Below are 15,723 nucleotides of genomic sequence, written 5' to 3'. Positions count from 1 at the left end.
ATCTGAATCTGGTCATGACGCTAGTGATGAGTCTATTTCCCTTCCTCTGTGCCATCAATTCAGTAAACTAAAGAATAAAGCTCAGCAAGAGGCTGTTTTAAAAATATCATGCATAGAACGAACCCTGAAAGGGATTTCAGCCCCAGAACCCAAGCTACCAGACTCTATTAACAATCAGGCAAGACACAAGGCCTCAGGATGCTGAGGAGAGAGGGAATATTTTCCACAGTCCTTAAGTGACCTTCCCCCTCCCCCACCCACAGCCGCTGGCAGCGGCTCCCAGTGACAATTTATGGGCCCCAGAGGGGCTGCATCCAGCTGTCCACAGTCTCAGGGGAGGCACTTCCATCAGGCCATCAGTAGGCAATTCCACAGGAAGAGAGCAGGGAGGGTTTGCAAGGTACTCGTTATCTTTCCTCCCAGGGAAAGGCCAAAAAAAATGTTTGAAGCCACTTCCTCCCTTAGCTTTCACTCCTGTCTGGGAGGAGCTGGGGATGGCCACAAATCAGCCTTCAGATTCTGCTGCACATTCAGCATGGCCAGCCTCCACCCCAACCCACTTGTTCGAGCGGCAGTCCCCTTGCTTACAGCTAAAGGACACCTCTCTTCAGAGGAAGCCTCTCAAACCAATCATGTGCGACCACACAGCGTGCAAGGTTCCCACTGACGGTGAATTGCTGGGGCTGAAACCCCATTAGCAAAACACTATAAGATATTCTCCTTAATAGAGTAACAGAAAGAGGTGGCATATGTTTCATTTATACCTCCAAAAAATACATGCCCAATATGTTAAAAATCAGTGTGCTAAAAAAAAAAATAATAACTAAAGAATGAAGTGGGCAAAATACCCTAAGTCTTAGAATCATCAAAGCAATATCAACTTCTCATATTTTAACTGAAAGCTCTGCCCACCTATTTATAACATGATCCCCCTTGGGGACCCTAAGATGATATGCAACTTCTCCAGACTAGAAACTGGGGAAAATATTCCCATCTGTATAATAAGGCTGATTTATCAAACCGTTCTGGAGACTATCAGAACACCAATTATCCTATCAAAAAAAAAGAAGGCCCAGGGATGGGAACACTGGCCTGGCATGCAGGAGGCCCCAGGTTCCATCCCAGCACCACGAAAAGAAAAGGAGGAGGTGGCTTGATAAAGAAAGCACCCTGAAAAATAATGATATTTTAACAATGAAGAATTTGTTTCATTTGTGTTTAAATTACATTGCTTTCTAGAAAAGGAATCTGTGCAGAACAGCACACACATTTTGGAGAGTATAGGTATATACAGACTAATTTTATGCATATGTAAAATTTCTATGGGTGTATGTATATGTATGTATGTGTATGTACATATATACACATATATATGCTCAAATATCTTATAATCTACTCATATATAGGATAAACATCTTAGCTGTACTTAAATATAAAACCATGGATTCAAACCTGTTATGTAGTACAATTATCCAAACAGAATTAAATGAAACTAGTAACCATAATAATGTTTATTATCAGATACACCAACAGGAAAACGAAGGTTGCATAATTTTTAAAGGTTCTTAGTGTTTCCTGATTTCCACGAGGGAAACCGATCCCAGTTTCTGGGTAACATTGGCTCCCGAGCGCTCGCCTGGCTCTGACCCGTTTGGGGCTGACCGTGAGCTTCTGCTGCACTCTTGCTCTTGACGGTTTGCCTGAAATGAACTACTGTTCCTTCCTGACTTCTAGCTTCTGTGCACTTCCGGAAGTCAACAAGTTCTGTGCCCGATTCCAACACTGCCCTTGATTTTCCCAGTCCTGATTAATCACACCATTCCCACAATCCAGAAATGCACGAGTCAGTGAATCAGCAGCAGAGTGTCCTAGAAAAGCCGCACAAAGGATCTACTCGGAATCCCCATTCTCTCTTGGGGTGTCCTCAGGTGTGTGTTACAATGTGTTACAAGGAGTGGGATTGCAGTACAGGAATAGGCAGCGCTGACATTACTAGATTATCCTGGAGATGACAGAAAATTTTAAAATAAAAGAAAATCTCCAAATCCCCCAGTCTTCCTATGGTATAAACCAATGGGGGAAAAAAAGTTGCGGGGAGGACTCTTAAAAACATAATGAAAAAAAGATAGATAAATATTAAGATGTATTTCTAAGTGGGCAAGAATCTAGGGAGAAAATAGTGTTTAAAATTTGAATATAATCAGCTCTTATAGTAAAGAAGCAAAGAATTAATATATAAATTTCGAGGACATGAAACTCAAGAATTACTGGGTTCAAACAGTGACAGAGACTACCCTTTGCCCTTCAATGTTTATTTTCCACGTCTTTATTTACTGCAGAAAACCTGCAGGTTCCAGCTGGCCACATGTCACTCCAACTAGTCAGCATATTTCCCAGTCTCCCTTAGAGCTCGTCTGGCCATGTTACAAAGAACTGGTCACAGGGATGACAGTCACAGTGATGTGTGTAATTTCTGGGTCACACCCTTCAAGGGAGTGCTTGCCCTCCACTTTGTCTCCCACCTTCCATCCCCGCCAGGGCCGGAATGTGAAAGGGGTGCTAGCAAGCCAGCCTCAACCACACAGATGAGGATAACACTACCGTTCTGGTTGCCACCTTTTCTGCACATTGGAACCACCTGGAGAAACGATGTGAATACTGATGATGGCTGGCTCTCACCCCCTTGGCTCTGATTTAACTGGGGATGTGAAGCAATAAGATGGAAGGAATCAAGGTCTCTGAATGACTTGATGTGGCTGAGCTTCTTACTCCCCTGGAACAACACTGGGCAACAGTATCAAAAATAAATAAATAAATAAATAATAACCGGAGCTCCAAATAGGATGCAAAAAAAAAAAAAAGCCATGTTGAGCACATACAGCTTTCCTATTCACAAACAATTCTCCTCTATTGTTTAAACTATTTTTATTTGGCGTCAGTTAAAGCAGCTGAACAAATATCCCTATAAATTTAGACAATAAACACAAAAATTCTGGCTTTCGGGAGAAAGAATATGTAAGTACAGGCTAAACAAATTTTTTTTTCCTGAATAAAAAAACTAAAACATATCTGTAGCAACACACACACACACACACACACACACACACACACACACACACAAGTACAGTTTAAGCAGAATCCAAGGAACTCATGGCTAACATAGAGAAGATTTTAAAGAAAAACTACAAATATTAAGCATATTCAATTTGACAAGACAAAGAGGGAAAATATATAAAAGTTGGCCAATTTGTTAATGATTTGCATAAGCCAATGAGCTCTTGAATCAAAATGTGATGTTTTTAGGACGCAGCTAAATAAGGACTGATTTATCTTATAGGTCCATTTTTGACAGATCACAGATGAGACTGCTTTATTAAGAAATGGTCTCTTATTTTCTTACTGTTCCACTCTCAACCTGTAAAATTCCACTTCATGGTCCAAAGTGGCTGCTCCATCGCCTGACATTACATCCTGATACCAGACAGGAAGAAGAGATAAAGGGGAGGTGGGAAAGAGTGCACACTCCTTCAGTAAAAGAGCACACATTAGAAACTACCCGTGCTGAGTAGGGGGTGTAGCCAGTAGTAAAACACTTGCCTTGCATGTGTGAGGATCTGGATTCAATCCCCAGAACCATGGGGGGTGGGGGAGACAAAAAAAAGTCTTAAATTGTACAATTATATAGAGAGCTAAATTTTTTTACCACTATAGAAGAAAAGAACAATGGGTATTTAAGTCTTGGCCAAAAACTTCATTATTAAGAGGTACAAGAAAAACTGAGATAAAGTTAAATATAAACGAGATATTCAAAATAGACTGTGTAAAAATATAAAACATATAAATACATTTCTACATAAAATATAAAGATATATTAAAGTTACACAAAGTCAAGTATGACATGGAATGTGTGGGTGAGAGATTAACATTTAGGTGAATTAATAGAGTGTAATAATGCCTTTCCAAAGATCTTACCCTCACGCTACTGATAAAAAAACAAAGCTTTGACATGGGAGATGTCATTTCTGGAATCCTAAGATCTCTTTCTTTGGGGCCACAGTCGTGAATAGGAACAGGCTGGAATTCAAAGGCGCATGAAACAAGGCCAAGCAAGGCATTAAAGGAAACATCAACATTTCTTGCATAATCTCAAAAAATGTGTCACCATCTACAAAGCCTCTCCTCCTGGCAAGAAGACAACTTAAATAGATAATTGAAACAGCAAAAGTGGCAACGCAAAGTCAAACAGATATCAACCCTATTTGACTGTCTCAGGGAAAGAGTTTTAAAATGAATAAAAATATTTACCCATCCCAATTCCAAATTGCGATATTTTTGCTATACACCCAATGAATGAAGACTTTTATATCAGTATTCTAAATTTAACCAGCTGGAATCATTTCTTAAGTATTATACAATTTAACCTTTTCAAATGAAGAGCTTGCCTTTTAATGGAAAATATGTATTTTGCATTAATGAGAGAACGCAATGTCCTTGGCTTAGATATTCTCCATCAAAATAAGTCCTTTTTTGTACTCTATGTTTAGCTATATGGTAAGGCTAGAAGACAACAAATTTATTCAAGGAATCGATGTCTAAAATCATTTATACTACCTAAAATTTTTTCGAATTCATAACCTCAATTTAAATTTTCAGTCTTCCTTTAATTACAATCATTGAGTTCTTGGATCAAAAGCAATAGTTCATGAAAATGAGGAAAAACTTAGAAAAAATATTTTTATTAAATATATCAGGAGTCAAATGATTATGCTCAGTACCATGGGAAAAGTGACCCAACCACACTTTTAAGCAATAAAAAAACATCTCCTCAGGGATGTTTTTCCTGGAACTTTTGATTGTTCAAAGAAACTGTAATGCATAAATCAAAGAAGGTCTTGATTTTAATACAGTTAATAATCCAATTCTAACAGGTTAAAATTTAAATAAATTTAATCAATATTTTAATCAAAATAATAAAAATCCATCTATTTTGAAAATTAAATTACAAGTAAGATTTGTTAAGAATTCATGCAAACAAAAACTATTTTAGTTCAAACTAATATGCTCGAAACACAATTTTATTTGGTATTAACATCAGGTACAGAGAAAAAGAAGACTTAAAAATGTAATCACATCAAAATGTTGTCAAATCCATGCTTCTTCAAGTGTGTACAGTGATAGATGTGTGCATAAAATGCAAAACAGCAGCTCTTTAAAGTTGGCACTGTGACTCAAAAAAATAACTGTCATTATTTCCAAGATCTGAACCTAGTCATAATACATTTACTATACCAGGAGTGCTCCGTTCTGTATTTTGACTCCTAAATATATATGCTGCATTTAAGTCACATTTTTTAAAAGAATAATTGAACAGAGTGTCATGTATCCAATCTCAGGTGTCCAAGTTCAGTTCCCTTTTCTATTCTTGAACGTGCAATGCCCCAAATCTCTGCTGTTCTCTTCAGGGCAAGAACACACAACACAACAAAAACAAAACAGGACACCAAAGTGAGTTCGACTTCATAGGGAAGTACAGCCATCAGGTAGAAACCTAAAACTTCCCTCTCCCTTAACCTCCTTCTTCCCCAAAGTGGCCCTTGGCAACATGCCTCCCTGACTCCAAGACTAAGCCCTCCCCTGCACTCCAAAAAGCCCCTCTGACCATCCCAGGACCTTTCCCTATTAAACCCTCCCTATTAAACCCAATGAGCTAGGGTTAGGGTTAGGCTTAAGGTTAGGGTAGGTGAATACTAAGCAGATCTGAACAAGTGCCAGGCCCATTCTGAGGTTAAAGAAACAAAGAAGAGGAGATAGACTTGTGTCTGGAGAGAAGAGAAAAGGAGGAAGTGTTCACTACCTATCGAGACTTAACCAACAGAAGCTGGTTTGTATTTCAGGCCAGCCCTGTGAGATATTACTGTGTGTGTTTTTCAAATATGCAGCCTAGGCATAAAAAGACTATGTTAAGTCTGCCCAAAGAGACACAATTCTTAAGTTTCAGGGTGAGGATTTGGACCTAGGACTCCCTAACCCATGGTCTGGGCCATGCACTTCACCTCATTGTGCAGGGTGGAGGCGGAGTCCTACATGAGTATTCACAAGGTATAGACTGGAGAAGCAGCACAACTTTAAAAACACACAAGAGACAGCTTGCTCATTCTTACTGTCTGCAATGAAGCTTTTTGAGAGTATGTTCCATAGCAGGATGGCTTGGTAAATTCTGCCAAATGCCTACCCACCTACCAGTGTCAGAGAGGACCTTGCCATGACTTTCCTGAAGATGCTGTTCACTTGCCATTTGCCACTTTCCCTTGTAGCTGACTTAGCTCCCTTACCCTTGCTATCCTAATGTTCCTTAAACATCTTGGACAAAATCATCCCCTTATGCTCCTAACCATTTCTCTCCTTGTATTTACCACCAAACTCCATCATTCTCTCCATCTTCCATCATGAATCGACTCCTTCCTGCATTCCAGCTTCTGTTTACACTACAGAAGTGAAAACCTCAAGGCCATTCCTAACTGCCCAATTCAGCATCTCTTTAGTCTTCACTCCACCTGATTCTCCAGAATTTCGGAAGTTCTTCTGGAGACTAAACCTGTCCTTGGCTTGCATAATACCATTCTCTCCTGGTTCTTTATTTCATCCTTTGACAGCTCAAAGTCATTGGCGACCTCTATACTTCCTCTCATCTTGACATATTCACTCTCCATCATCATACTTCGGTAGGTTGGTTCCCTATGTGCCGATGGTGGCTTCGACATATGTGATTAATTTCCAGATCTCTAACTTCTGCCCCAAATTCTTTCCTAAGTTTCACATTCCTATCTTCAAAAATCATAGCAGAATTGGCAGCTCAAATCACCATGTCCAAAACCAATATGATTTCCTCTTCCCAACGCTATTCAGTCCCTTGAATTCCCCTTCTCAATAAATGGCACTCACCACCTATTATTCAGAGACTAGGGACATCCTACATTCTACTTAAACCTCCTCTTCTTGGTAAACACAAAATACTAAAGGTTCTACCCCAGAAAAGCCTGGTAGCTCATGGGTGTTTGGTTTCTATGGTTTGATCTTGTGGTGGTATTAATTTTTATATTTGCTTTTTGTTTTCTTGATTTCTTCTACCTTAGATCAGACATTCTGCATTTCTTTTTTTGGTGGTGGTGGGAGAGTGAGGTTGTCCCAGGATGAATCCAGGGACATTCAATAACTGAACCAAATCCCCAGTCCTATTTTTTGTATTTTATTTAGAGACAGGGTCTCACTGAGTTCCTTAGCGTCTCACTTTGGTTGAGGCTGGCTTTGAACTTGCGATCCTCCTGCCTCAGACTCTCAAGCCACTGGGATTACAGGCCTGCGCCAACACACCCAGCTGACGTTCCATATTTCTTACCTGAACCAATACAGTGGCAGAAACTCCTCATGAGTAACTAGATTCCAGTCTTTGTTCCTCAACCCTGTGGACAGAATTTTTTTTAGGAAACAAATCTAATCTCAATAGAGACTATTCTTATATCAATGTCATCATATTATGCTAAAATATAATTATGTAGATGAAATCAAGACTAAACACACATCCCTCTGAGCAGGGAATGGGCTCTTGCCCTATGATTAATACTCCAAAAATCAGAATTAAGAAAGAACCCCATTTAGTTCATGGTTCATTTGCTACAAAAGAAAAGTCAGTTCATTCTGCAAGCAGCTTCCTGATGTCATCCTTCTTGTACACATATTCAGACTAATGACTAGGAAACAAAGAACCCAGGCAAGTCAGCCAGTAACGCTGAGGCAGGGTGATCCAATGAGAGCAATCCTGGAACTTGGTGGGGAAAGAGGGCAGGTCTGCGGACCCTGAGAGCAGGACCTCCTGGGTCCTGCACAAGCTAGGCTATGTTTATGTTTCGTGCAGTTTCTAGGATTCCTGGCTTGTGCTCACCCTTAGTAAACAGGAACAACTTTTGAAGGTTATAGCCTGTCCCAAGTTAGGAAGGGCAAGGAGAAGGCTTCTCTGTATGCTGTGTGGACTGCTAGAGAAGCCTGTGTGAGGAGGCCAGGGAGGTGGGGAAGCAGTAAGCCAGGAGAGGGATCCAAGGAGAAACTCAGCCACACAGATTCAAGAAATCTTGGCCTGGCAAATTCTTCCCAGGGGAGACCCCTGTTCAGTGCCAACTGTGGCAGTCTCAGACCTGCTTATTATTGAAAGAGCCAGTGTCCCCTCACAGTTGATTCCCCATTACCCAGAGGAGAAGTCAGAATTCTCAAGAATGGAACTTTTCTCAAGCTGGACTGAACTTACTTGGTCTCCTACCAATACCCCCAAACACAGGACTTTTTATGTCCAGTCATGAAGACCGTTTCAGCAGCCCAGGATGCCAAGCTCTGCCATAACAATGTCACACTGCACATGCTGCTGGGGGACAGGCAATTCTCCTTCCAATTTAGCACTTTCCTCCTCATCCCTTGCTAGGTCAGCTCATGGTCACCTCTCCCTCACTCCTAGTCTTGGGGACTCCTATAATGCTCCCATGTCCCTTTGCTTATGACTCTAATATTGCACTTGCCACTCAGCATCATGGTTATCTATGCACTTTTCTTTTTTCCTCCAGCAAATCATGCATTTACTATGGATAAAACCAAGCCTAACTCCTCTTGGCATCCCCAGTACCTAACAACAAGCTGTAATTGTCTCCTCAGCTGCTATAACAAAATACCACAAACTGAGGACCTAAATGGAAACTTATTTCCTCACATTTCTGAAGGCTAGATGTTCAAGATCAAGGTGTTGTCAACAGATTTGATTTCTGCTGAGGCCTCCTTCCTTATCTTGCAAATGGCCACCGTGTGTGTGTGTGTGTGTGTGTGTGTGTGTGTGTGTGTGTGTGTGTGTGTGTCCTCCCATGGGCTTGCTTCTGTGAGCCTCTGGCGTTTCTCTGTGTCTCCAAATTCTCTTCTTTGAAGAATCTAGTCACACTGGATTAGGGTTCACTGGAAGAGCCTCATTTTAACTTAATCACCCCTTTAAAAGGTCTATCTACAAATTCAGTTCCATTCTTAAGTACTGGCAGTGAGGACTTCAACAAATGAATCCTGGGGAGAGAAAGACAATTCAGACCTTAGGCACAATGTGTTGAATCAATTCATATTTGCCTGGAAGACTCAGGTCATGACTGAAAGAGGTTGTTTTCAGATTCATTCAAACTCAGCTTTGTTTGCTTTTGCTTTGTTTGCCTGTTTGTTTGTTTTCATGAGCACCTGTTATTTACAGAGCACCATGTTCAAGCCAAGAAAAGCCCACATAGGAAGTAAACTCACAATCCCTGTTCAATGGGAACAGTTCACTGGGAATTTACCATTGAGATAAGTGGTTTTTACTAACTGCTTTTGCAAAAGCACAAATCTAAAGAAAATGGGCTGTGCCTGGAAGAAGCCCAGGTGGGCAACCCACAGACATAAAATTCTGCTCCCCTGGCCCCCTGAAAGAGCACCATGTGAAAGAGCTAAGAAACTTGTAATCCCAGTGACTCAGGAGGCTGAGACAGGAGGAATGTAAGTTCCAAACCAGCCTCAATAACTTAGGGAGGACCTGAGCAACTTAGTGACACCCTGTCTCAAAATAAAAAACAAAAAGTGTCTGGAGATGTAGCTTAGTGGTAAAGCGCCCTAGGTTCAATATCTAGTACCAAAAAATAAAAAAAAAGAAAGAGCTGAGCCACTATGTGCTAAGCCAAATCACATAGCAAATATGCAAATTCTTATTGTAAATAATAAGGCACCAAATTAACTTTGAAGATTATTGCACAGAATATAGAGGTTTTTTTTTTTTCACTGTCTTAAAGTCAATTAGCACATTAAAAAGAGCACCATGAAAAGGACTACATTGACAGAAGAGAAATACAAGAAGAGACTTGGTAACATAGAGAAGCATAGAGGAAAATATACAGAGAAAATTATATCTATTGACCCTTCAAACCTGACTCTTTCTAACTGTAGTGTCAGAGGAAATAACAGGAACTGCTTAAGGGCCTTCTTAGGAGCCAGACCCTGAGCTGAAGACACAGCATGTGCCAATGCAACCTGGAGAAATGCTATTTCCCCTTTTTACAGTTGAAGAAAAAGAGGCCTGAGAGGTTTAGGAATGTCTTGTGTTACACAATAAACTGGAGACAGGACTCAAATTCTAGAAAAATCTGAGATCAATGCCTAGACAGAAGACAAAGGTCAAAATCTTATATTTACAACAAGACTCATTATATGCCTACAATGTGAATAACCACGCCTTCTGGTACGCCCCAAAACAATCCCTGTTTGAATCTGTTTCCAGTATAATTAGTGACAACCCTCCCTTTCTCTCTCAGAAGTGTAAAGGAGACAAAATATGGTTATCCTGCTTCAACGACAGTGGCCCATGACAATACTTGTCTACACAATTTTCTACTTAAAAAAAAAAAATAATTGGAGGACCCCTTGTTCAAAAAGCGGGGGGGGGGGGAAATACTAGTAAAGGTTTGGAAAGACAAAGCTTTTTTTCTTTCATGTATCTGCTCTGCTGGTGCCTCACTGTCCCACCTGATCTCACTTGCAAAATAAAAGCTAAAATCAGTAAGAATTTCAAGATGGTGGTAGCTGAGCGTTAAACCCTGAGCTCAAAGCCCTGTACCACTGCACAGGATGCACACCCATGAAGAGACCTGAGTCTGCCCTTTCTCGGTCCACTCAAATGGGTCTGTGATCTTGGCATGCTGTGTGGCTGGACTGCAAACAGGAAGCAGGCCACAACCTACTATTGTCCACACTCCAGACAATAAATACTGGATATTAGGCCTATAAAATCATTTCTCTAGAAGAACTGTTTTATAGTATTTCTAATGCAACACAAAGATTCATTTACCAAACAGAACAAGATATAAAAGTAAATTAAGTAAATATAACAGTAAATTGAGTCACTCTCTAGCATTTTATCGATAATCTCAAAAACAACTCATCCAGATAATGTAACCTACCCATGATCTCAAGTGAAAATTCAAAACACCTGAGATGAAACAACAGTGCATTACAAAGTCTTTAATATCTCAATGCCTCATTGAAGACATGTTTCTGGTTTAAAGGCAGGTATAGGTCTCATTTGAAACTTTTTGTGGCACAAATTCAAATGTGCATGAGCAAAGCTTAAGAAACTTAAGACCAAATGGGGGCGAGGGGAATTTGAATGTTCAGGATGATTGAGGAATTATCCTTAAAAAACAGGGTTAGGAGGATGGAGGATGCGTCAATTCATTGATTCATTCCATCACTCAATAAGCATTTATTGATCAGCTACAGTGTTACAAGCACTGCACATAATTCTGGGGAAGCACAGACAAGCAAAATATATATCCTGGTCCTCAAGGAGTGTGTAGTAGAATGAGACAAAGGGAAACAAATACGTGCATCAACTACTCTGGCTTCCAGAAGAAGTAAATATGGAGTCCCGTGGTAAAATAGGGAGTAGTAATATGGGGTAGAGAAGTAGATACAAAGCAGGGAACAATGCAGAAGGAGAAAATTGAGCCTTGAAAGCCCAGTAGGAATCACCAGGTACAGAAGAAAGAACAAAAGCCGAGGCCTGAGAAAACATGGCACATCATGGGAAGGGCAAGTCATTCTGAAAGAGGACAGCCACCTTAAAGCACAGAGCTTTGGTCAAACAATAAGTGTGTGCCTGGGTGCCTGGGCAGCAACTAGAAAAAAAGATGCATATGGAATGATACTATGGTACAAAGATAAGAGTGCTGAGCATAGGTCCTTTGGGAGATGAAGTAGGAGAAAAAGCACTTTATTTATTTATTTATTTATTTATTTATTTATTTATTTATTTATTTATTTATTTATTTTTGTGGTGCTGGGCATTGAACCCAGGGCTTTGTGGATGCCAGGCAAGCACTCTACCAATGAGCTATATCCCTGGCTCCAAAAGCCCTTTTTAAAAAGGCCAAAAAAGGTAGAATTGAGGAAACAGGACTCAAAGGTATTTAAGATCTTAGTAACAAATTTTCCCCTCTGGTTCTATAATCTGTTTTTCTTTTTTTTGGCGTGGGAGCCGGTGGAGGAGGAGCCGGTGGAGGGGGTACCAGAGATTGAACTCAGGGGCACTTGACCACTGAGCTACATACCCAGCCCTATTTTATTTTATTTAGAGACAGGGTCTCACTGAGTTGCTTAGCCTCTTACTGTTGCTGAGGCTGGCTTTGAACTCGAAATCCTTCTGTCTTAGCCTCCAGAACCTAGATGTGCACCACCAGCCAGGTGGTTCTATGATCTTTTTTAAAATTTTTTTTCAAGATTTTTTTTTTTTTTTTGGTGGGGTGCTGGGGATTGACCCCAGGGCTTTGTGCATGTGAGGAAAGCACTCTACCAACTGATCTATGTCCCCAGCCCACTATGATCTTTTAATCAAAGGAAATAATGCCATTTGTGTTGCTCATTCGTGGACCCATAGTAAAAATTTGTTGTTAGAACTAAAAATGTGTTTTCCATCTCTTCTTCCTCTTCCTAATAAAGTCACACTTTATTCACATCAGTATGACTTAAGGCAATCACAGAAATCTAAACCAATGATTAATCAAATATTTAGATTTGACTTAAGAACACACTATCAATTCACTGCAACATATTTGCTGCGCAATTTGTTTAATACTATGGTTGATTTTTAAAAATAATTTTAATTGTCTCTGTTTCTGCTCATTCCCTTAGAATAGGCTTCTAGAAGATAAATTATCAAGCCAAAGAGTGTGAATATTTTTAAGCTCTTGGTACATGACAGTGTAGTCTGATATGAAAACTAGATTGATTACATCAACTACAGGTGACCAAGTAAATTCATAAGGGATTAAAGTTGCTATAATAACTCCTAAAAGAGAAAACTGAATATAATAATTTAAAATAGATTTTTGGCTTTGAATAACCAGTCATGACCAAAAATAAGACAGAGTAACCCTTTTTTTAAGGTGACATTCAGGTCAATAAGTGCATTTGTGTATGTAAACATACATAAGCACAAATACTGGGTGAAGTGGAAGAGTTCATAATTTCTAAATAAGATTAAAAACAGTGAAATCATAATATAATCTCCTACATGTAAAAAGGAAAATACAATTTATTTTAGACTTCCCATACTACTTTACCTTGTTGTCTATATAGGAATAATAAGTTTTCAATTGTAATAATGAGATGTTCAGATAAGAGGAAAAACTGATAAAGATCAACAAATCACTTTTCAAGATAGATTATGTTAGTAGTGTATTTCTCCAGCTTAGCATTCTGCAGGGTACTTTTTCCAGCTATTTTCAAAAAGCAATACCTCTTTAAGAAATGACTCAAATTCTTCAAAAGTCAAAGGACTTTGTCACCCACAAAGTACCATGAAAGCCAAATCTGAAGCTACTAAAAGTTAAATCTCCTTAAAAAACTCTTTTCACAATCACTATGGGAAAGAAGTGTAAAATCATCCTATGTATCACCAATTGCCAGGGTATTCTCAAATACCTTAACCATTGCAAATAATAGGACTGAACTGTACTGATTTTGAGAAATCAAGCAGTAGCCAACCTGTGCATTTTACATCATTTAAGACATCCTTCTTTCCTTCTTGACTCAGCCAAGAAGTGAATTTCCTCTATGGGGACTGTAAGCAGAAACTTTACAGATTTCATACAACTGGGCAGGAAGTTTGGCACTTGAAATATTTCCCTTCAGACAGGAGGGGTATGGAACAGAGTGAAAGAAGTGGAAGTTTAGAGGATTTGAGTTGAGATTGCAAAGCTTCTTTAAATGATGCTGTCGCTGGCATCTGGGTGGACAGGAGCCAATCTTCAAATTCTTTGTCTTGTCAGCAGTGAAGAGGAAAAATGTACTGTTTGAGTGATGTCTCAGAAGTTGCTTTCACTAAATTTTGCCTCTCCTGCCCTAAAATGAATGAAATATTTTCAAAGCACACTTCCAGTGAGTCAAATTGAAACCTGCAACCAAGTTCGTGCCCAGTTCTACGAAATCCTGAAGTTGTTAGACGCGAGTTTTATTACACCACTCTCATGGGCTCATGTGCATAGCAACAGAGCAGAGGATAGATTTAAACCAGGAGGAAGGAGATTGTAGGACCAAGGACCGGGGAGCGCACATGTGGCTTTAATATCCAACAGCTGCGATAGAATGGTAACCCCCCCACCCCACCCCACCCCCCGCCAACCCCCGCTGCTCCTTCTGTACCCGCCCCGCCAAGATGTTGCAACTAAGGGGACTTCACTGCCAGGTTATCTGAGGAACTCCAGCTCCAGTAGATTCGAAGAATTTTTTAAAACTACATGTACCTGAATGCAGCAGCTTAGATTTTAATCACCAAGGCTTTATAACAAAATCTCCAGGGTTAGGAGACCGAGGGAAGGGGTGGGGGGTGGGGTCACACTGCAAACTGATCAAACTGCGATGGAGGAAATAAAAAGTGAGGGAAGATCAGGCAGCCAGGATTTCCCGCTCAGGACGCCTTCCTTTAGAGCTTAACTTTTCAGATTCCCAGCTCTCCAAGGCCCTGGTCACTCAGTGGGACTCTAACCATTGACAAATCCCTGCAGCGGATCATCGCGACCCCGAACTCCGCGTCCGAGCGCGGATCGGATGCCCCCACCGGTCCCTGAGTGCCCACAGAGACAATGCCGCGGACGCTTCCCGCGGACGCTCCAGCACCCACTCCCCCTCGCCGCCCCGCGGTCCCTCTTGCGTCGCAGCGCTGGGGCACTCACCGACACTAGGAACTCCAGGGTGCCCACGTAGTCCCGCTCGGTCTTCTGCAGCTCGCTGAGCACGCACACGCGCAGCCGAAGCTGCTTCTCCATGTCCTTGGCGCTCTCAGCGCGGCCGTCCCCTCGGCTCTCCTCGCTCATGGTGGGCGGCGGGACGCGGGGCTTGCCGGCGGTGCTACGCGCTGCCCCGCGCGCTTCTGCTGCTCTGCTATCCGCGGCTAGAGAGGAAAGTTGCCGCCTCGGCAAAGTCCGAGGAGGGACGGACGACTTTACATGCTGTGATGAGGATAGGGAGGTGAGAGAGGAGGGCACTCAGACTGGAACTCCCGCGCGACAGGCGCGGGGCTCTGCACAGGAAACTCCCGGGAGAGCAAGCTTCGCTCGGGCTCTGAGCGCCCAGCCCCGCTGCTCCGGCCTCACGCGGCCTGAGCCCGAGTGTAGGCGGCTCCTGCAGCCACAGCGGTGTCTTGGACATTCATCAAATGCTTTCTATCCATGTGACTCCGACCCTTTACCCTTGGCCAAATCTCAGGAAAAAGGAAACACAACCCTGGGGAAGTGTGTCGTGCCAGCTAACTAAACACACACACACACACACACACACACACACTCACTCACTCTCTCAGCACTTGAGATGGAACTAATTGGAGGTTCCCAAACCTAAGAGGACACACTCCAAGACAGCTCCAGGGTTGCTCCTGAGACTCCCGCCTATTGTTAGGCTTTAATGTGTTTTGCACAAATCCTGAAAGCAAAGAAACAAGTCCCCGGCGGTTACATAACTTGATGGGAACAAAAACAACCCCGGTATTGACCCTCCCATCTTTGAAAAGAAACACATTGATTTCTGGTTTTATTCAGGCACAAAACAGGTTTGCATTTAAAAACCCCCAACTGAGAATATTTCACAGAACAGACACCCTCCTGTCTGCACTTGGAAAGTCAATTA

At 41.4% G+C, this 15,723-nt stretch overlaps 1 protein-coding gene across 2 annotated transcripts in view; it reads right to left on the bottom strand.

Annotated features, from left to right (window-relative positions):
* The window catches only part of Prex2 (phosphatidylinositol-3,4,5-trisphosphate dependent Rac exchange factor 2), a 294,983-nt gene extending 279,490 nt beyond the window's left edge, over positions 1-15,493 (bottom strand). Inside the window, exon 1 of one of the 2 annotated variants that reach the window (XM_040294020.2) lies at positions 14,775-15,493. In XM_040294020.2, the coding sequence (XP_040149954.2) occupies positions 14,775-14,915 (141 nt within the window). In that variant the 5' untranslated portion in view covers positions 14,916-15,493. The remainder of the gene's footprint in view (positions 1-14,774) is intronic. The other variant, XM_005322936.5, reaches the window with a different exon arrangement.
* Between the last annotated feature and the right edge of the window lie 230 nt (positions 15,494-15,723).

Source organism: Ictidomys tridecemlineatus, chromosome 7 (genome assembly GCF_052094955.1).
Source record: "Ictidomys tridecemlineatus isolate mIctTri1 chromosome 7, mIctTri1.hap1, whole genome shotgun sequence".
NCBI classification, from domain to species: Eukaryota; Metazoa; Chordata; class Mammalia; order Rodentia; family Sciuridae; genus Ictidomys; species Ictidomys tridecemlineatus.
This window is presented reverse-complemented; position numbering and strand designations above follow the sequence as displayed.